The following is a 21,969-nucleotide window of genomic DNA, read 5'->3' as shown; positions in this document are numbered from 1 at the left end:
TGATAACTGTTCCTGGAGCCCTGTGATACCGTCTCTCTGCTGACCCTCGTGTTCTGCCCCGTGCTCAGACCCCCTCCTCCACTGCGGAGCTAACCTGCCTGTGATTCGAGATGAGGGTCCCATTTCTGACTCCTGGTGTGGAGCTCATCCCACCGCCCCAGCTGGAGCACAGGCTCTGTCTCAAGAGGTAGGGGGCCATGCCTTGTCCTGACAGACACCGGCTGGGAGCCCAGTGGGGGCACAAGCTGGCCATTGAAGGCCAGACTGCAGAGGTGTGGTTGGGAGGGCTCAGTGAGCCTTTTAAACCAACCTGGGACGCCGCCCCTAGGCTGTTTGTGCCTCAGTCCCCACCACTTCCTATCAGGTTCAACCTGGCTGGAGATTTGCACGTCTGACCCTTTAGGCACTGGAGTCAGAATTGCAACTCCTGTCTCAGGCCCAGGGGCCACAAGGTATTTCTATAAAAGCATCAGCTGGTAAATATTTTGGGTTTTGTGAGCCAAGGGGCAAAACTGAGGCTAGCGTGTAGGTACTGATGTAAATAAATAAATAAATGTCCCCAAATTTCTTATTGAAGAAATACACTTTATTTATGGACATGGAAATCTGAGATTCGTGGACTGTTCCTGTGTCATGAGATATTTTTCTTTTGATTCTTTTCAACCATTAAAAAATGTAAAAGCGGGGCACCTGGGTGGCTTAGTGGGTTACAGCCTCTGCCTTCGGCTCAGGTCATGATCTCAGGGTTCTGGGATCGAGCCCCACATCGGGCTCTCTGCTCAGCAGGGAGCCTGCTTCCCCCTCTCTCTCTGCCTGCTTCTCTGCCTACTTATGATCTCTGTCAAATAAATAAACAAAATCTTTAAAAAAAAAAAATGTAAAAGCTATCCTTTGCTCACGGGCTGTACCAAGAGACAGACAGCTGGATTTGGCCGACTCTGGTTGCTAACTCCAGCCCTGGACTGTCCCCTCCGGCAGCCCCAAGTGCCCAGAGCAGGTAAGGCCTCAGAGAGAAAAGGGCAGAAGCGGGACCACGTGGTTAGTGCGGTGGGGCTCGGGTCCCAGGCGTGGGCCCTGAGTCACAGCCTCACTGAGCCCACTGAGACCCCAGCGTTGACACCTTACCTTTAAAGTCAAACCACCACTTGAAGGAGGGCCTTTGGGATGGGAAGACGAACAAAATGATGACAATGGCCACTCCGGTAACAGCATCAGAAAGAAACCTATAATGACAAGGCCCCCAAAGCACATGACCCACGGCATCGCAGCGGGACCACAGGTTTGGCAGCGGGATTTGTGGGTGGGAATTAGGCGCTTGCTAGGAAGGGGGCATTGTTGGAGGCCGAAGAATACCAGAATATTATCCTGCCAGCGCTCAGCCTGGATCGAACAGGCTCGATGCTGAAGCCCTCTCTGCCCACGGCTCCCTGAGGCTCTTTGAGGTCACTGGAGACAAAGGCTTATCCTCGGAAGACGCACGGAACCACATAGGGAGGAATTCTGAGTGCCACCAAATATGGGATCTGTGGAACTCCCACAGATGGCCAGAACCAGGACTGCTCTAAGAGTCTGTCTGCATTTGTTCAACTTCTGCTTGCCTTCCTCCTGGGATGGGCAGCTTACTACTCAGAGATGCCCATTTGCACCAGCACAACACAGATGGAGGCCGCCTCATAGTCCCTCAAAATCTAATTACCTTCTCTCAAAGATCCACTGTGTGCCTTGTGGACACATTAAGCTCACAGAAGTCTCAGTAACAGCCTTCTGGGGCAGGCAGCTTCCGTCTCAGATGAGGATTCTGAGTCTCAATGAGCAGAAGCAACTTGCTCAAGGCCAGGCCACGGTCCATGCAGGAGACGGGCACTGAACCCAGATTTGTCTGGCTCCCAGCTCAATGAAGCATAGAGCCAGATGTCCACAAAAGCCCTTTCAGCCCACACATTGGGGAAGAAGAGCATTCAAAAGGCCAAGACACTGGAAAAGATGGTCAGTATCACCGTATCAGAGAAACAGAAACCCCAGGCTAACCGAGTATCGTTTGTCTGCTAACAGGCAAGACTTGAAAGTGCAATGATAGTACTTAATGGGGACATTGGAAAACATACTGGTGGTGTGAAAAGAAACTGGTTTAACCCTCTGGAGGGCATCTGGCCACATGTTGCCATCCTTTACACGTGAATGCCTCTTGATTCAGTTATTGTACTTCTAGGAAGGTATCCTCGGGAAAACCGGGCTCTTGTACACAGATTGTATGTAGGGATATTCCATATGGATCAGAAGGAAAAAAGGGGAACTTTTTAGTACAGACATGTGTAAATAATTTGTGTACAATAATATCTATATAACAGTATATCAAGAATGAAGTACCCTGCATCTGTTTTTTTAAAGATAAAAGATAATATCAACCTTTATGCATTGACATAGAAGTACAACCAAGATATTTTGTAAATCAAAAGAAAAGTTTTTATTTGGAGGATCAGACACAATCCAAAAGGAATTGATTAAATAGATTAAGATGCTATCATTCTGTAGAATACTATGGAGCATTTAAAAAGAATGAAGTAGGTCAGGAATAGTAAGTTGTCCGTGATTATTATTATACTGTCTAATTTTTATAACATGTATATATGTGTGTGTGTGTGTATGTATCTATCAGATCTGTTAGACAACAAACTTTTAATTGTGACTTTTACTATTTCAATTCAGCATTATTTGAATTTTTTATGAGTATGCATAACTTTTCTAATTAAACAAAAAAGAAAAAGGCAGATTATCAATAGTGTCTACTGTCATCACATTTCTGTTAAAAAAATCTTCTGTTTAGATAGGTTTCTTTTTAGCTAGTTTACATGTATTTTTACAGTTAGCTTTATCGAAATATAATTAACATGCAATAAAATGCACCCATTTAAAGGATATGGGTTACATTTTGGCTAATGTAGACAGGCCTGGTAACCACCCGTGGGATTGAGATGTAGGACAGTTCCTGGACAGGCATTTTTAAGTCAGGAAAGATGTGTCATCAGAATTGGAGACCAAATTTCTAGGTGATTTTCACTTTGTCTTGTTGGAATATTTACAACACTCACTTTTTACTTGAAAAAAAAAAAAAAGGCATCTTCATTTTGGAAAAAAAAGACAATGGTAGTAAGAGCCACTCCTCTTGGCTCTATGAAATGACGTGGCTTCTTTCTCATAATAAGCTGCATGAGATCAGAACCTTACATCATCCCTTTTACTGGGGGGAGCCTGAGGCCCCAAGAGTCACTACACTCTGAGAGTACAGAGCTGTATGTGTCTCCCATTATATTTCTACCGGATGGAGCTGTTGGAAACCACCAGATCTCACTGAAGCCAGAGGACGTATTTCCTATCTAATCATGTTCTAGCATACCAGAATCTGACACGGTCACCCACTCGCTCTTTCTTAAAAAATTCCCCGATCTGGGTCTTTGCTCGCTTGTTGCTCCCTGTTTTCTGCCTGCCTCACAGCCTGCTTCTTCCATCTCTCCCCTCTACCCAGCTCCCAGATGGATGGGGAGTCTTCTACACTCTCCCTTGCCATATTTGAAAGACCTATTTGACTTGACAAGTCTAATGCAAGCCCAGAATCGAATTGTTGATAACCACCCACAGCCCAGCGTCCTAAAGAATGTTCTTCTCCAACCAACCACCATCCACGCAGGTGCTCCGTCCCTCGTGACCCCAAATCTGCCGGGTAGCAGGTGCTATCATTTCTAACTTTCAAACAGGCCTTGACGGCTGCCTGTCCAGTGCTACCAGTCTGACGCATGCCAGCAAGGCCTTTCCCCTAGACCAGAGCTCAGAGAACGCTCTTGACTTTACAGGCCCTGACTGTCCTGACTCAACTTTGATGTTGCAATAGGAAAGCAGCTGTGGATAATTCGTAAATGAACAGGTGTGGCTGAGTTCCCATGAAACTTTATTTGCAGAAACGGACTTGTGAATTTCATATAATTTTCATGTGTCACAAATATTGTCTTTTGATTTTTAGCCATTTAAAAAGGTCAAAGCCGTTCAAAAACAAGTGCTGGGCCAGATTTGGCCCAGGAGTCTTAGGTTACCAGCCCTGTCCTAGATGACAGGGGCCATCTAGATGGTGTTAGAGCTCTTACCTATTTCCCCCAATCCATCCCTTAATAAGTAGAGCTAATATTTTATTGAGTTCTTCCCATGTGCTCTTCTAATCACTTGACATGAACTAACCCACTGATCCTTGGACCAATCCAAAGACAATACCATTTAACAGATGAGAAAACAGAGGCACCGAACCTCCCACACAGAAAAGAGCAAATGTTTTACGTGTCCAACAAGACTCTCCAGGATCTGGGTCTCTCCTGCCCTTTCGGCCATGTCTTGCTGACTCTCCTCCCTCCCTGCAGAGCCTCGGTCACACTGGGCTTCTTTTCAATTCTCCAAAGGTGCTAAATTGAGTTCCTGCCTCCTGCTCTCGGGAGACCTTGGAGCAGATCTCTACTGTTCTCAGCTTTACTTCCTCCCAGAATCACCGGAAGTGTATGCCCCTGCCCGTTCTTCCCTATTATATCCCTCTTGCTCGCTCTTTCTTTGCACTCATTACCAATCTGCAGGGTTTTGTTGTTGAACCAATGGCTTCTGTCTGTGTCCCCAGCATCAAGTACAATGTGGAGCACATAAGAGGAGCTCAGTAAATGTTGACCGATTGAACGATAAAACTAATAGTGAATGAATGAATAAATGAATGGATAGATGGATGAATGAACGAATGATGTGCTCAGGGGTGCACCATTTACAAGTGCAAGAGCTGGCATGAGCCTAGTTTTGCCTGATCCCAAACACAAAGCTCCTAACACATGAGAACCCAAAATGTTTTATCATCTGAACCTAAACATTTTGAGATTAAAGGAAGGAGCTCTTTATAGGGACCAAGGGTGTATACCCAACCCAGCCCCTCCAGCTGCAAGGCCTCTCCAGCTCCAGACGGCCCATCCCAAAATCTTCCCTATTGGGCTCCACACACACCGCCCCCCCACCACCGGTCCCTCGAGTCTCACCCAGGGGTGAAGAAGCTGGCCCAGCCAGGGATGAACTTCGGATCCCGGGAGAAGAGGAGGATGGCGAACATGCAGAAAAGGGTGAACACGGCCTGTTCAGCAAACCTGTGGCACAGACAGGCAGGCGCTGTGCTGATGGTGGGTTCTGGGCGGACCACAGCAAGAGAAGGCCTGGGGCAGTTGCCTGCTGGCAGTGACCCTGCCCGGAGCCTGCCTCTGAGAAGCTTCGAGAAGTAATCCACTCCCCAGAGTGAAGGGAAGGGGATCCTGGGGTGTAAGGGACTCCTGTTCAGGGGTTGCCACACTCCCCCAGGCTCCTTCTGGAGCATCAGTAACCACCTTCCCCCCAGGTTATTTATATCACGCCCACCTGGAATTTCCCAAGGTCTTAAGGAGAATCACCAGAGAGAAAGAAAAAGCAAAGCAGAGACGCAGTCAGAAAAGCAGGTAAAAAAGGAAGCAGCCAGGCAGAAACAGAGGTAGGCGAGAGAGAGGGGAAGAGTTGTACATGCAGAGGAAGATGGTGCACAGAGGGGGCAGACAGACAGGGAGAGGGGGCAGACAGACAGAATCTCCAAATGTTGGAGTAAATATCTACCCAACGTGCCCATTCCACAGACTGGGGAGCAGAGCCCAGAGAGGGTTAGTGCTTTGCCCAGGTCTACATAGATAGAGGAGTTAGTGGCAGGGCCAGCTCTTGGGTGCAGACCTCCTGACTCCTAGTATTTTCACCAAATGGGAACAGTACACTGAAAAAGTCCTGCGAGCTGCCCGAGGTAGTGCTGGGTATCCCATGTGCCAAGGGGGAAAGAGTGCATTAGCTGGAAGGACAGGAGGTTCCTCCCCCACCAACTCTACCCTGAGGGGCTTCCTGGTCCTCAGGGTGTTTCCCCCAGCACCAGGCCAAGAGGCTGACTGTGTAAGTTACCCCCTACCCTCCATCTCCAGGCTTCTAGGCCATCATCCTGAAATTCCCCTTGACATCAGCCTCCAGGGGTCCAGGGGTCAGACCAGGAGATAGGTCTCCTGAAAATCTATGCTGGGCTCTCTCCCCACCCCAGGGACCCCCGTACCACGCACTTGATGGGCCCCAGGTTCTGGAATTCCTCCCGAATCACGGCGCGAGCCCTGTCTTCTGCGTCACTTTTGATCTCAGATTTCTTCTTCCTCCAGCCCCTGAAACAGACAGTAGGGAGGTGAGGAGGGGTGGCTGCAAATATGACTAACTCCTGAACTCCTTCCCCAGACCCCCACCCACTGGCCAAACCTCATTATCTCTGTTCTGGAGACTTCTACAGTCTGCTGCTGAGTGTCTCCCTCACTCTGTCTTCCCTTTCGAAAATCTGTTCTTCCCACCAATAGCCTTGGTGGTCTTTTAAAAATGTGAGTCTGATCCTAAGACTCCCAGGCTTATAATTCTTTAGAGGGTCAAACAGGTACCTGAATAAACTAATAGAACAAAATAGGAGGTCCAGAAATAGACTGGAGACTTAGTCTATGATCAAGTCGGTGTCTCAGACTAGTGTGGAAAAGATGAGCTATTCAGTCGGTCATGTCGAGCATATAGATCAATGGGATGGAGTTGGGAATCCAGAAATAAATCCAGACTTCCCTGTTCAGTTGGGGTTTGGCAAGGGTACCAAGATCATTCAAAGCAGGAAAGAACAGTCTTTTAACCTAGGATGCTAGGACAACTGGATAGCTACATGCAAATGAATGAATGGGAACCCCTACCTCAAACTATATAATTTTTTTTTTTTTAACTCAAAATGGATCAGACCTAAATGTAAAGGCTTGATGTATAAAATTCTCAGAAGAAAACACAGGGGTGAATTTTTCTGACCTTGGATTAGACAACTATTTCTTAGAATCAAAATCTCAAGCAACCAAAGATAGATAAATCAAACTTTGTCACATTTTAAAACTTTTGTGTGTCCATAAATAGCACTGGATAGCTACGTAGCCATCGGGAACCAAAAAAATGAAGCTGGATCCAAACCTCACATCATATCCTAAGGATAAACTCCAAACAGGTAAAAGATCTCAGTGGGAAAACAAAACAAAGCAAAAAAACCCTCGATAAAAATATGCGATTTGTTTTTTTTTTTTTACAACTCCTGTAATGGGAAAATCTTTTTAACTCTACTTGAAAATTCAGAAGCCCCATGAGAAGGATTGAGAATAAGCACTAATCTTATATATATAAAGAGTACTAGAAATCAATAAGACCAAGATCAATACTCCATTTGAAAAATGTACAAAGGATATAAACACAGTTTAACAAGCCATAAGAAAGAAAACACCCGTGGCTTTTATGAAGATAGGGAAGATTTCATTTTGCCCCTCAGTATGAAAAGTTGCTCCAAGTGACTTTTAGTAAAATGAATACAAATCATTTTTCTTTTCGTAGATTGGCAAAAATCCACTGCTGCAGGGAAGCAGACACTCAGATCCATTATAAATGGGAGAACAAATTCGTACAAGTCCTAGGGAGGATTATCAAATACCTATTAAAAGGAAAAGGGATGGGGCACCTGGGTGGCTCAGTGTGTTAAGGCCACTGCCTTCAGCTCAGGTCATGACCCCAGGGTCCTGGGATCAAGCCCCGCATCGGGCTCTCTGCTCAGTGGGGAGCCTGCTTCCCTCTCTCTCTCTCTGCCTGCCTCTCTGCCTGCTTGTGATCTCTGTCAAATAAATAAATAAAATCTTTAAAAAAAAAAAAAAAAGGAAAAGGGGTTTATTCTCTGACCCCAATGGAAATTTACTTTACAAAAATATGTGTGAATATATGAAATCATATCTGTCTGGGAGGCCAGTCACCAGAAAATATACTCTACCTGCCTGTATTTATTTAAGGGAACTCCAGAAGATTACCTAGGAAACCTGTTTTGGGGGAAGTAGTGGGTGAATGGGTAAATGAAAGCACGGTTGGGAAGAAGAATTCTCGCTGTGTACCTCTCTGCATCGTTTTGATTTTTAAACCAAGTGTATGTGTTGCTTATCCAAATTAAAATAAAGACAACAACAAAAGAATATATATTTTTAAAAATCCTCACAATGACTTGTGTATAAAGATGAAATTCCACTAAGACCCTCAATGATCTAGCCCAGGGTTTTTCAACCTTGTAACTATTAACCTATTGGGGCAGATCTTTCTCTGCTGTGAGCTGGGATCATTCCTTGCTGCAGGAGGCTGAATGTGTATCGCAGAATGTTTAGAAGCATCCCTGACATTCACTCTTTAGATGCCAGTAGTAATTCCTCAGTTGTGACAACCACAATGTCTACAGATACTGCTGAACACCCTCTGGGACAAAATCATTCCCAGGTGAAAACTCCTGCCTCATTCCCTGGCCTCATCTCCCACAAATCTCCCTTATCCCCTGAACTCAGTCACTTGAACCTTTCAGTTGCAGAACAACCCTTGCTACCTCCAGCCTCAGGACCTTTGCACTTACTGTTCTATCTGCTTAGAATGCTCTTCATCATACCCATTTCCTCTGCTCTCTTTACTGACTTAAGTCTATTCACTCTTCAGATCCCAGTTCAAAAGTCCCTTCCCCAAGGAAGCTCTCGTGACCTCCCTTTTAGGTGGGAGCCCTCCAGGGCACAGTATCAAATCTCACTGTCTTTTCCTTCACAGCACTTGTGACTGTGCTGTGAAGGCTTTCCTGCTGCACTTGGCTGCTCCCTGTCTGTCTTCCCCACCTTGAGTGTGAGCTCCCCAAGGGCAGGGACGGTCTCTGCCTTGCCCACTGGTACGTGCTCAACCCCCGTAACCGTGGCAGGCACACGGTGGGTGCTCATCGGATATTTGCTGAGTGAAGACGGTGCCGTAGCATTGGCCTGAAACGTCTCTGTTACCCAGAAACCCGTCTGTCACTGAACTTCCCTCCACCTGCATTTCCTCCATCCTCTCGTGGCTGAGTTCTGCGGAAGCTTATTAGATTGAAACAGGTAGACTGGAAAGACAGGCTCCATTTCTGGCTCAGTCCTGGGCAGTTGACACACCGTGTCTTGTTCAGCATTTACTTTAGCTGTAGCTACTTTTTAGCCCCAACCTGCAAGGGAGGACATGAAGCCTCAGGGAGGTTACCAAATTGCTCAAGATCACGTGGAAGCGTGATTTGAATTCTGGTCCGTTTGAGTCCAAGGTCAGGACTTGTTTCTCTGGGCGAATGTGGGCTTTGAACCCTGAGTTTCTGCTCTGAGGGGTTCTGGAAGGCATGTGAGTCAAGGAACACGATGATCAGGGCCTTTCTAGTCTTAAACATTTTCACATCTCTTTGGTCCAGAGTAACTCTGACTGGTTTCATTTTACAGATGAGCAAATTAAGGCCCAGAGAGAGGTGAGGGGATGACAGCCCTGGGCTGTCACTCTTATATTAGGATGTCCCCAAGTCCAGGTGTTTGTAACCTACCTTCACAAACACCCCCATATCCACATACCTGGCTCATATTTGCTTCATACTTTCCTCCAAATAGATGCATCATTTCAATTTAAGAAATGTATGTAAACAGAAAACTTTATATCGCCCCATAAATGGAAAACAAGAACCACTTGCCATAAAAAAAAACAAATCGTAAAAATAAAAACAGAGAAGCAAAGTAATTATCACACTCTGATTAGACACCGTTATGGGCTCACATCTCTGGAATTGACGCTTGCTCTGTGTTTAAAAAGCTGATTTGGGAAAGTTGGAGGGCTAGTACAGCTCTTCTACACCCAACTGAGACTTGCTGCATTCTATGAGAGCTGATAAAGGATTCTTTTTCTCCCTCTCTGCATCGATGTTATTTAATAGCTTGTCCTCACTGCCACCCCCAGTTATCTCCTGTAGCAGCACCCCATCCAATGGGAGACAGTGTTTCCCTCTCCTCTGGTAGGAATGTTTATCTTACTCAAAGGACAGGGCTGTCAGTAATTACCGGTGATGGGTGATATTAACGGAGGGCCTGGGCGTCGCAGGGAGGTCCCACCACCCATAACCCTCACATCCCTGGGAGGTAACTCGACTCTAGTCACCGCATGAGAAGGTAACATGAAATTATCAGGGCAATCCTTGGGTTCTGTAGGAGGAAACTCCATTTGAGAAGAAAATTCTAGTCAGGCTCAAAGCTCAAAGTAAGCGTGAGGGGTACCTCAGGGTCATTCCCCCGTACAGGAAGGAGATCCACAGCCAGCCCACCAACAGGAACAGCACCATGAGAGGGAAGGCGAAAATGAACCAGGAGCCGAAATTCACCACATCGCACTGTGGGAAGAAACTGGAGAAGAGGTGGGGGGCGGAGATGAGAGCCAGTCAAGGTCAGCCAAGGTCAGCCACGCCCATGTATACTGTATACAGACGGGGAGCTATTTCTTAGCTAGAACACGGAGGTGAGGTTTATATACAGAAACTAGTGTGTACTTAATATTAGCAGGATTGAAGGCATTTCAAGTTTTTTGCCTACATTTTTCTGAATGTTCTGCAATGTCCCTACATAACCAGAGTAAAGTAATAAAATGTATTTGGGGGAGTGAAGGCCAAGGGGGGCACTCAGGACAGCCGTTCCCCCACCTTCCCACACTCCTGGCTAGAGAATCAGAACCCCATATTACTTGGCATTCATTTTAAATCCCCCTCTTTCTAGACCAGAAGGTCCAAGCTTGGGGAATTACATATTGCGTGTGATTTGCATATGATTTGCATGTAATTGATTCAAAATCCTTTGCATTTGATATTTTTACTTATACCTCGAGCATTTTTTCCTTAATTTCTTTTCGAGTTGGAACAAAGTCCTGCTCGCATCAGGGTGGGCAGACAGCCTGAAAACCCTCTAACAGCGCCCACCCCTCTCTCTGCCCCATTCCTCCCTATCCCCCAACTTGGCATCTGCCCGGAAAGCCCCAGAGCCCACATCTTTCCTGTTCAGCCCTGCTCCAGCTTCACCCTCCTGGCCGACTGGCCCTTTGCTGGCACTGCCTTCTAACGGAGGACACTAAGGGGCCAAACCCAGGTTGTCCCCACGTCTCAAGCAGGACCATCTTGGGTTCTGGTTTTTCAGTCCTTCAGCAAAAAACACAACAAAGATGAAAGAACAACAAAGGTGTGCAGTGGGCTTAAGTCAGTTGGGGAAATACTGATGCCTGGCCCCCATCCGCGTCTCCTGAATCAGGATCTCTGCCCCAGAAACCCAGGCAGATTTTTCTCACCCTCCCGGCTGACTCTAACATGCTCCCATGACTGAGGATCACTGGCTTTTTGCATTAACTTGGAAAATCAAAAGACTTTAGAACCTGAGAATACAGTGGGAGGTTAAGGTTTCAAAATCGGCTCAGCAGATAAGACTCAGGTGTACTTAGAATTTCTCATGAAAATCACTTTGATTAAAAGTGATAGTGAACCAGCCCTGGGGATGACCAGATTTTCTCCATCATCCTAGGAAGTCCTCCATTCTTCAGTTGACTAACAGGTAAAGAAGTTGGCCAGTACCTGGAGCCATGTTGCATAGTAAATACTTCTGCTGCATTCGTTTGCCCAGTGCTTACATCCACGTTCATGTGGACTAAGTGCACGTATGGTGCGTTTTCACTGCAAAGGAATCTTAGAATCCCCACCTCTCAGAATCCTGGCAACTGAACACCTTAGGAACAGAATCTTGAAATACTGGAATTGTTTATATCTCCAAACTACGAGGTTTGGGATAATGGAATGGACAAGTCATGCTGTCCGAGAATCTTTCCCTTTTATTCTCCCGCCCCGATGGACAGACTCTCAGACACTGTTTGAACAGCGTCAACACTGGGGAGACTGGAGCTCCTGGCAGAGCCCACCCCACAGCTGGCCTAGGCACCTGGTTGCAAAGCTTCTCCCGGGACCTCATAGCCACAGACCAAAGCCGCTATCTGGGGTTCGTTTTTAGAGCAGATGTCACATCATGGCATCCTCTGCTCCCAGCTCTCTACTGCCTCCCCATCTCTCGGCACTGGCAGGGAAAGCTGGGGTCCCGACACCTTACCTTATCTCCTCCCACACTTCCCTTTGCCTTCGGCACCCCAGCCTCTCTGGTCTCTGTGCTGCTGGCCGTTGAACAGGCTATCCCCTGTCCGGAATGCTCTTCCCTCCTGTGCTCGCACAGCTTCTAGGTCTCAGATGCCACCCTATTAGAGAGGTCCCACATCCTTGACCAGCCTATATAAAATAGCACCCACTCCTGTCCTTTCCACATTACGCTGTTTTGTTTCATTTGGTAACTTATCACACCAACATATATCCCTTTTCCTTTATGGCTTGTCTCCCCCACCAAAATGGAACTTCGCCGGGGCAGGGACTTTGCTGGGTTTGTACCCTGCTGGGGCCCCAGAGTCTGGCCAAGAGAAGGTATCCAGTACAGGTTTCCCCAGCGTGCAAGGGAGAGGGGGAGGGGTGGGAGGAGGAGGAACCCCAGGGCTGGGCGGAGCACACCTGCTTTTACCTTTTGAGCTGGCCTAGCAGGATGAGGTTGGGGGCCGTGCCCGTGAGGGTGGCAGTGCCCCCAATGCTGGCCGAGTAGGGGATGGAGATGAGGAAGCCCTTCCAGATGTTTCTGCGATATTCCTCCTCCTTCTCGCAGTCTGCTAGAAGGTCCAATGGAGCCTCGGCCTCAGGGCAGTCTTTGCTTTAAATAAACCCAGAGAGAAGCCGTTCAGAACACATTCAGAATTCCTGGCCTCGTGGGGAAACACACCAGGTGGGTTGGGAGAACTAAGGGGTCTTCCTGGAAGGCAGCTCAGCGCCAGCATCGAAAGCCTCTAAAGATGTGCAAACTTTCAGTTCAGGGACTCTGGGCAGGTGCCTCGGGCGTGTGTGTGAGTTTGCATCCAAATGACTATGGTTTATATCGAAAACAACCTGAATCCCATCAAAAAGGGTTTGGCTGGATAAAAATGATCCTCTTTTTAGAGGGAACACCAACATGGCTATTAAAAAACGATGATCTAGGGGCACCTGGGTGGCTCAGTGGGTTAAAGCCTCTGCCTTCGGCTCAGGTCATGATCCCAGGGTCTTGGAATCGAGCCCCGCATTGGGCTCTCTGCTCCGCAGGGAGCCTGCTTCCTCCTCTCTCTCTCTCCCTGCCTCTCTGTCTGCTTGTGATCTCTATCAAATAAATAAATAAAATCTTAAAAAAACAAAACAAAACAAAATGATGATCTGGACAGATGTTCATTAAGATGAGAGAGGCCCATTAGGTAAAGGGAAAAAGAGTCAGTAACTGTGCTACCTAAATTTTTATTTAAAAAATTTTCACATATTTTATGAACAGATGAGTATGAAGAAAAACAGAATGGTACACACAAAGTTGTTTTGGTGCCTTTCTTGGGGGTGGAAATATGGATTTTTTTTTCTTTGTATTTTCTGGGTCTTTCTGGGACAGTTTAAAGAGTGTGAGGGAAGAATGAAATTAAGAATTAAGTCTATAATTAAAAGCTAATGACATTGCTGTAAAGTTACTGAGGTGAAAAAATGTTCCCTACATTCCATTAAGAGAGACAGCAGGTTACAGAAGAGCATATACAGCATTATCAAAGTTTTTATTTTACAAATGAATTTATGTACAAGAGAGGTATCCAGAAACTGTCTAGAATAGCATTGACTTAACTGTTTTGGGAGTGAGATGCTGGGTACATTTTTCTTTTTGTTTAAGAGTATTCTTTTAAATTGTGCAATTATAAAAATTTTTGTAAGTGAATGAAATAAAGAATTGGCCCTGTATAACAAATTAATTAATTTTTTATTTTATTTTATTTTATTTTTTTTATTTTTTTAGGGAATCAAAGATACTTCAAATATCTTCTGGCCTTAATTGCTCCATGAGCAGCCCCTTATCTGGAAGGCAACTGGGATATGATTTGGGGTCTAAAAGGAAGACAAGGACTGAAAGTCACTGCCTGACTTCTCTGGCAGGAAATGTGGGCTCCCCCAGACCCGAGGCCCCAACCAGACTGAGCATCACAATGAGGATGAGAGAGCAGAAGGGGCCTGAGGGCTCATCTAGTGCAAGCCCCTCTTTGTTTAGTTGAGGCCCAGAGAGGAGACTTTCATTCCAATGGACATAGAATCTCCACCCGATGGCTGGGGTTTGCATTCAGTGGACATGGATTCCTAGAGAACGAGGACTGGGTCTTTTCCGCTAGATTCAGCACAAGCTCTGTGTGGCCAGATGGCACAAATAGAGTCCTGTGTTGTGCAGTAGTGAGTGGCTAAGCCAATCCCAGACACCATATCTCAAAACCAGACTAAAAGCACCCAGATAGAGTGCCAGGAAGGAGCAAAGACTGTGGAATAAGACAATCAGACATAAGATCATGTCCCTCCTCTGCTAAAAGCCTTCACAGGATCCCATGTCATTCAAAGTCAAGGCTACCTCATTGGCCTCTGAGGTCCCTTGTGCTCTGTCCCTCCACCACCACCTCGTACCACACAAGCAATTTCTCTGACCCCGATTCCTCCCATCCATTCACCCAACTCCAGCCATACCGGCTTCCTGGCTGCTCTGGACTCTCAGGACCTTTGCACCTGCTGGATCCTGTGCAGAAAACACCCTTCCCAAAGATCCCCCCGGACCCTTCACCTCCTACAGGTGTTTGCTTAAGGGGGACCTTCTTAGAAAGGCCTTTCCTGACCACTCATTTTAAAACTGCCCTCTCACACCCCACAGGCCCCTTCCTCAGCCTTCTTTCCTGCTCTGTTCTCCTGCATAGCTCTCACCATCCATCGGACATGCGGTGAATTTTACTCTGTGTTTTGTTTCTTGTCACTGAGACGTAAACTCCACAAGGGCTGGATTTTTGTGGGTTGCTGCACCCGTGGCAGTGCCTGGCTCATCGCAAGCTATGTGTAAGCATTTGCTGAATGAATAAAACAGAACTGATGCCCACCTTGAGCAGGTGACTTTACTTGCTGTTTCATCACCCAAAGTAACAGTGCCGTGAGTAACAAGCACTCCCACCTGGGCAGGTAGGGCCTGGCATGACCCATAATGCTCAACATCATCTAATCACACCTCAAAATCACCCTCTGTGGTGGATTCCGATATCGTGTCCAGTTAGTGGGGGAAACTAATAGAGGCTCAGAGACATCAAGTGACTTGTCCAAATCGCACAGCTGCTAAGCGGTAGAGCCAGGTTCAAAGTCAGGTCTGCACGGTTCCAAACCCCAAGATCTTTTTTTTTTTCCCCCAAACCCCAAGATCTTAACTACGCTGCCAAATACAAAGGACACCGTCCACTAAACGAGGCATCAGTGTGAAGATTCTTCCTGAGCCACTCAAGTGTGAAGGGCTGTGATGGTCCCCTTAGGATGCTTTTGTCTTTAGAGGCTCTGGATGCCTGTCTGCGTGCCTTCTCCCCCTGACTGTCATGTAGTTTGAGCATTCCTGTTCCTCTGGACCCTCCTTTCAGGTCCCTTACCAGAGGGACTTCATGCTCTCTCCTGCCCTTGCCATCCACATGTGCATTTTTTAAGGAGGCTGGGTATGTCCATGCCCAAGCCAAAGGGATGGGTGGTAGACACCTGGGCATTAGGTCATTTGGAGAAAAAAATCTGGGGGTGGGGGAGGATTGCTTGCAGCACTGGATTCTTGTTCGTCATCTCCTTGGGACAAGCACTGACTCCTCCATCAGTGATACCAGGAACTCACTCTTCTGGGCTGGCCAGAAATTGCATCTCCGTGGGCACAGGGTGCAGGCCATTCCTGCGCACAGCAGCTAGGAAGAAAGAGCATAATGTCTTTAGTGTAACGTAACGGGATGGAGGGAAGTGTTCCTAACCTCAGGTTTAGATAAATCCCTTCATTTCGCTGCACCTCAGCTCTTTCATTCAGAAAATGGAAGTAACAATTCTCCTAGGGTTTTCAGGAGGATCAAGGGGTTAACCCATTTGCTACTGAAGGAATGCTGGTGTTCCCCCACCCCCCACCCCCCACCAACCAAAACTTGTATGTGGAAACTTAATCCCCAGTGTGATGGTATTAGGAGGTGGGGCAATTTGGGAGGTGATTAGATCAGAAGTGCAGGGCCCTCATGAATGGGATTTGTGCCCTTATATAAAAAGATGCCTCATACATCAGGGAAATACAAATCAAAACCACAATGAGATACCACCTCACGCCAGTCAGAATGGCTAAAATTAACAAGTCAGGAAAGGACAGATGCTGGCGAGGACGCAGAGAAAGGGGAACCCTCCTACACTGTTGGTGGGAATGCAAGCTGGTGCAGCCACTCTGGAAAACAGCATGGAGTTTCCTCAGAAAGTTGACAGTAGAGCTACCCTACGACCCAGCAATCGCACTATTGGGTATTCACCCTAAAGATACAAACATAGTGATCTGAAGGGGCACGTGCACCCAAATGTTAATAGCAGCAACGTCCACAATAGCCAAACTATGGAAAGAACCTAGATGTGCATCAACGGATGAATGGATAAAGAAGATGTGGTATATATATCCAATGGAATACTATGCAGCCATCAAAAGAAATGAAATCTTGCCATTTGCAACAATGTGGATGGAACTAGAGGGTATTATGCTGAGCGAAATAAGTCAATCAGAGAAAGACAATTATCATATGATCTCTCTGATATGAGGAAGTTGAGAGGCAATGTGGGGGGTTTGGGGGGTAGGAAAAGAATAAATGAAACAAGATGGGATTGGGAGGGAGACAAACCATAAGAGACTCTTAATCTCACAAAACAAACTGAGGGTTGCCGGGGGTAGGGGGATGGGAGAAGGGGGGTGGGGTTATGGACACTGGGGAGGGTATGTGCTATGGTGAGTGCTATGACGTGTGTAAACCTGGAGATTCACGGATCTGTACCCCTGGGGCTAATAATACATTATATGTTAATTTTTAAAAATGTGTATTACCAAAAAAAAAAAAAAAATGCCTCACAAAGCTTCCTTACCCTGCCTACCATGGGTGGACACAGCAAGAAGGCCATCTATGAGCCGAGAACAGTTCCTCACCAGACAGCAAATTTGCTGGCACCTTGATCTTGGACTTCCCACACTCCAGAACTATGAAATACAAATGCCCAATCTATGCTATGTTTGTTACAGCAGACTGAATGCATTAAGACACCATTTAAAGCAGGGACTGGCAAGTTTCTTCTGTAAGAGATCAGATAGTAAATATTTTAGTTTTGGGGGCCTAGGGTCTCCATCCTACTCAACTCTGCCGTGAAAACAGCCAGAGCCAATAGAGAAATGAATACGTGTGGCTAAGCCTTTATTCTTGGACACTGAGATCTGAATTCATATAATTTTCACATGTCACAACATATCCTTCTTTTGATTTATTCAACCATTTAAAAATATAAAAGCTATGCTTAGCTCACAGGCTGCACAAAAAGCAGGCAGCCGGCTAGATTTGGTGGGCCAATGTTTGCCCGGCTAGATTTGGTGGGCCAGTGTTTGCCAGAATCGCCACTGAAAGAATTAAACAGGCCTCTGAACACTGGCAAGGATTTAGTCAATGTGGGCTCCTCTTGAGAAAGAAGAAAGTGGCCCCGTGACATCTGGAACTGGTGGGACCCCGAGAGGCTGTGTTATTCTCTTGCTGGACCTATATGATTTTACACATCACCAACATCAGACAGAGCTGCTCTGCGAGAGACTGAAAAGTTGAGACATAGCAAGGACACATCATAATCTTGTCTTAGCCCAAAGCCACTCGCCACCCACAAATTGCCAAATGTCCCCCTCTCTTGCCAGTTGAATGGCTGCTACCTCTTTACTCATAGAATTGCCCCCGATTTCTGACATCATTCGACCTAGAGCGAACTTCCTCAGTCCTCCACAAATGCCTCAGCCGCAGCCCAAAGCCCGTGAGAGGTCCTTTCTAACATCTGACTGAGGTCATCGTGGCCACCAGGGGCACGTGTCCTCTCTCTGGGCAAATAATAAGAAACCCCACCTGTGTAACCCCAGGTGTGTATTTGGGAGGAAGGGTCCGGACACCAGCCACAGCTCTTTCCCTGTCTCAGCGGGTGCCTTGGGGAGGAAGTCCTGTCCCCTCTCCACTCTGGGCTGCTCCTTCCGTTAGTACCTAGAGGGAGCGGGAGCCATGGTCGCTCTCTGGCCCGCTGACCACCTGCAGAGGTTGGAGGGTTAAATGCAGATCAGCTCCCCCTACATGTGTAGCTTAAGTTTCCTTCAAGCCCGAGGAGAATTTGTTTATGACCTGTCTTCCCGATGGACTCCCACCTCCATGGGGGTTGCATCAATCATTCCCTAGCCTTGAACAACCTCCACTGGGGGGAAGTCTTGTTCACTCAGAACACCGTCCAGCACATGGTAGGTATTGAATCAACATGTGGAATTAATGAATCAATGAGTGAATGCATCAGTTATGACACTGTTCTGAAACTCCGCTTCCTTGTACATAAAATGAGGGGAGGGGGCGCCTGCATGGCTCAGTTTCCTCCTCTGTAAAATGGGCACAATGACAAGGCCACTCCTGCAGGGCTGCAGTAGGAGGATTTAACGAGAACACACATGGGGTGCTGGAGAAGCCACCACCCATGGCCCCTCGGTCCCTTGGGCAGTGCAGGGAGCCCCGCTGGGTGAAGAGACCGAAGGGAAACATCAGGACTGCTCTCCAAGTTGGAGGGCCCTCCCCTACCTCCGTCTGGGTCTTGTCCACGAGCCCTACCCTGCCCCAGGCTCTGTCCTGCTCTAGCATGGTGCTTGCAAGCCTGGATTCTAGACTCTGACAGAGCTCAGCAACTAACCACGTTGCTTTGGGCAAATCCTTTTGCCTCCCAGAGCCTCAGTGTCCTCATCTGTAAAATGGGGATCACCTACTTCCTAGCACGTTATGAAGATCAAATGAACTGACAGATGTGAAAAATAGAGCACTGCACCTGGCATTCGGAGGGTCTTCGGGACTGAGAGCTCACATTGTCATCACTGTTGAAGTGGCTGTCCCTTATGGACTCAGAGCCCTCAGGAGCCTCCCCACTAACAGTCCCCACTCTCCCCACACCTGTCTTCACGTCCTCCCATCAGGACGGAGCACAGAGACTGCATGCAAGGACACATCTCTCTTTTGCACTGGGATTAGCCTTGTTTTTAGGTCTTAGGGCTGATCATTGATCAATCCCTGCTCTCTGATACCGCTGCTTGCAAAAGTAGGTGTCTGCCCCAACTTCCCAGGCCCTCCTACCTCCTGACACTCCGCAGCATTTGGGAGAAGACCCTGGACTTCACTGTGCGCCCAGTACTGAGTGTGACCATAGCCAAGTCCCCTCCTCTTCCTGGGCTCAGATTTTTCATCTTTATAATGAGGGAAATGGCTTCAAACTTTTTTTTCCTTTTTTTTTTTTTTTTTTTTGGCCTCTAGACTCTTTGAAAAAGACTCTTAGGTACAACACAGAATCCCAGAGGTTAAAAGTTGGGCTCTGAATTCAGCCAGGCTAGATTCAACACACCAGAGCCGCTATTTTCAAACTGTGACCTTGGAGTGACCTTGGAGGCTACTTGATCCTCTTTTTTTTTTTTTCCTTTTCTAATTTCTTCCTCAGTTTCCAATCTTCTTAGTGAGGTCAATGCTGTCTCCTCCTGTGGATGTAAGGTCCTGTGACGAGGCCCGTGTGAAGGACGTGCCCAGCAAACATCTGTGATGACCGCACAGAAGCCGGGTGGATAAAACGGGGCAAGTGGGGAAGCTGGGGTAGACATGGGAGAAGGCGCAGATTCTTCGTGGCTTGTCACCGCTCCAGGGGGACAGTGACTGGGTTCTCTGGAAGCCCCAAGACTCTGGGGAAACAGTCGGAAAACAACCAAAGCCAACTCTGGCCTGTGGGCTCAATCTGGCCTACGGCCACCCAACCGAGAATGGTTTTTATGGTTTTTTGTTTTTTTTTTTTTTTAAAGATTTTATTTATTTATTTGACAGAGAGAGATCACAAGTAGGCAGAGAGGCAGGCAGAGAGAGAGAGGAGGAAGCAGGCTCCCCGCTGAGCAGAGAGCCCGATGTGGGACTCGATCCCAGGACCCTGAGATCATGACCTGAGCCGAAGGCAGCGGCTTAACCCACTGAGCCACATGGCTGGAGAAGGTCAGTAGAGGCAGAATACTTCATGATATAAAAATGCAATTTTAATTCCAGAACCTATGAATTACATCTCATAGGCCCACAGCTGTGCCCACTTACTTACAACTCCTTGTGCGTGCTTTCTCTCTGCAAGGGCACAGTTTGAGCAGAGGTGATGGTGTGGCCAACAAAGTCTAAAATATTTCCCATCTGGTCACTTACAGAAACCGTTTTCTGACCCCGGCTTTAGAACATCTCTTCCCCACCCCCACCCCCCAAAAAAGAACATCTCTTCCCTCCCATGTGAAAGACTTTGGCCTTGCGTAGGTCCTGGCTCTGCTGCTTTACCAATGATGTAAATGATTCTGGTGATACCACTTTCCCTCGTTGAACCTCACCTGTAAAGTACTTATCATCATTTCTAGCTTTCAGGACTGATATGAAAATAAAATCAGCAAGATCCCTGACTGCATGGTAGGCAAATACGCATACCCCAATATGCAAGAGTAACTTAGACGGTATGTGGATTGATATTTAGATTTTTTTAACATATATGCTAATTTTAACACATATTCAAAAAAGCAGAACTCGCATTCAAAGCCCATGGTTTCATAAAGCATGTTTGTTGTGTTATTTGGGATAAATGATCCAGAGCTCCTGGGGGCAGATCTGCCATCTATCCCTCAACATGTGGCTTCCAAGGTAGCATCTCTGGCTCCCACATAGAGGGCAGCAGGAAGGGCAGGACCCGGAAGCGGCACACACCAGTCCGACTCCTACTCATATACCACTGACCACACCTCGTCACAGGACCACATCTAATTGCAAGGGAAGCAGGGAAATTCAGCTTTTCCTTGCCAAAGCCATGCGCCCATGTGGGGGTTCTGTTACTAAAAGGACAAAGAAAGACTCAACATTGGGAATAAACTAGAGATTTCTGCCCACATAGGAACCAACTGAAAGCTTCCTTTTAAAATACATTTATGTAAATAGGGGTGCCTGGGTGGCTCAGTCAGTTAAGTCTCCTACTCTTGGTTTTGGCTCAAGTGGTGATCCTCAGAGTCATGAGATCGAGTCCCACTTGGGCTCCGTGTTGAACGTAGAGCCTGCTTGACACTCTGCCTCCCTGTCTCTCTGTCCCTCCTCCGGTTCACATGTGTGAACACTCACTCTTTCTCAAACCTACATACATAAATGCATTTATATAAATAAAAAGACGTTTTAAAGCAGACAGAATGTGGTGGCCTCTGCTCTGCCACCACAAGGGAAAGTTGGGGAATCACAGAGATGCCAGTGAAAAGTCCTGTTATCTTCTTGCCTCTGAATCAATCCTGGAATGCCTTTCTCTGCCTTCTTGATGTTTAAGGAAAACAAACCCTTACTTTTCAAGCCACCTGCAGACAGACCCTCTTTCTTTTGTCTACATTTCCATGGACGCAGCCAGTTCCATGGGTACGAGAGCATGCTGTAAAGTTGGGCTCAGCCACTCATCTGCTGTGTGACTTGGGGAAGTCACTTCCCCTCTCTGAGCCCTTGCTTAGTCATCCAAGCACGTTAGTTGTATTTTATTTGGTTTAGAACAGTTTCCGAGGCTCGGGAGAAGCAAATCCTTCAGCTGATCGCACATTGTCGTTGTACTTGTACGGGGCCCCTCTTTTGTTTTCTTTCTTTCTTTCTTTAGTCCCTTTGGTGCCCATTCCCACTCCCATCCTTCGCAGAGCAACCACACTCATGCGTTTAATCTGTAGATTTTCGTTGGCTTACATTCTTGCAAAATGGTCACTTGCGTGAATTTTGAGTTCACATCATGGTATTGTCTTCTAGATCTCACTCTGGATTTTTTCCCCCAATCATGACTAT

The 21,969-nt window shown here is 47.0% G+C and overlaps 1 protein-coding gene across 3 annotated transcripts in view; it reads right to left on the bottom strand.

The window, feature by feature from the left end:
• Positions 1 to 21,969, bottom strand: part of SLC13A3 (solute carrier family 13 member 3) — a 69,082-nt gene that overhangs the window by 18,404 nt on the left and 28,709 nt on the right. For all 3 annotated transcript variants that reach the window (XM_032350457.1, XM_032350459.1, XM_032350458.1), the window contains exons 4-9: positions 15,717 to 15,783; positions 12,513 to 12,695; positions 10,197 to 10,322; positions 6,135 to 6,230; positions 5,055 to 5,159; positions 1,126 to 1,223 (exon numbers count right to left, since the gene is read on the bottom strand). In XM_032350457.1, coding sequence (XP_032206348.1) covers positions 1,126 to 1,223; positions 5,055 to 5,159; positions 6,135 to 6,230; positions 10,197 to 10,322; positions 12,513 to 12,695; positions 15,717 to 15,783 — 675 coding nt within the window. The remainder of the gene's footprint in view (positions 1 to 1,125; positions 1,224 to 5,054; positions 5,160 to 6,134; positions 6,231 to 10,196; positions 10,323 to 12,512; positions 12,696 to 15,716; positions 15,784 to 21,969) is intronic.

The sequence above is a fragment of the Mustela erminea genome, chromosome 7, assembly GCF_009829155.1.
Source record: "Mustela erminea isolate mMusErm1 chromosome 7, mMusErm1.Pri, whole genome shotgun sequence".
NCBI lineage: Eukaryota > Metazoa > Chordata > Mammalia > Carnivora > Mustelidae > Mustela > Mustela erminea.
The sequence above is the reverse complement of the archived record's forward strand: the minus strand, read 5'-3'. Positions and strand labels throughout refer to the sequence as shown.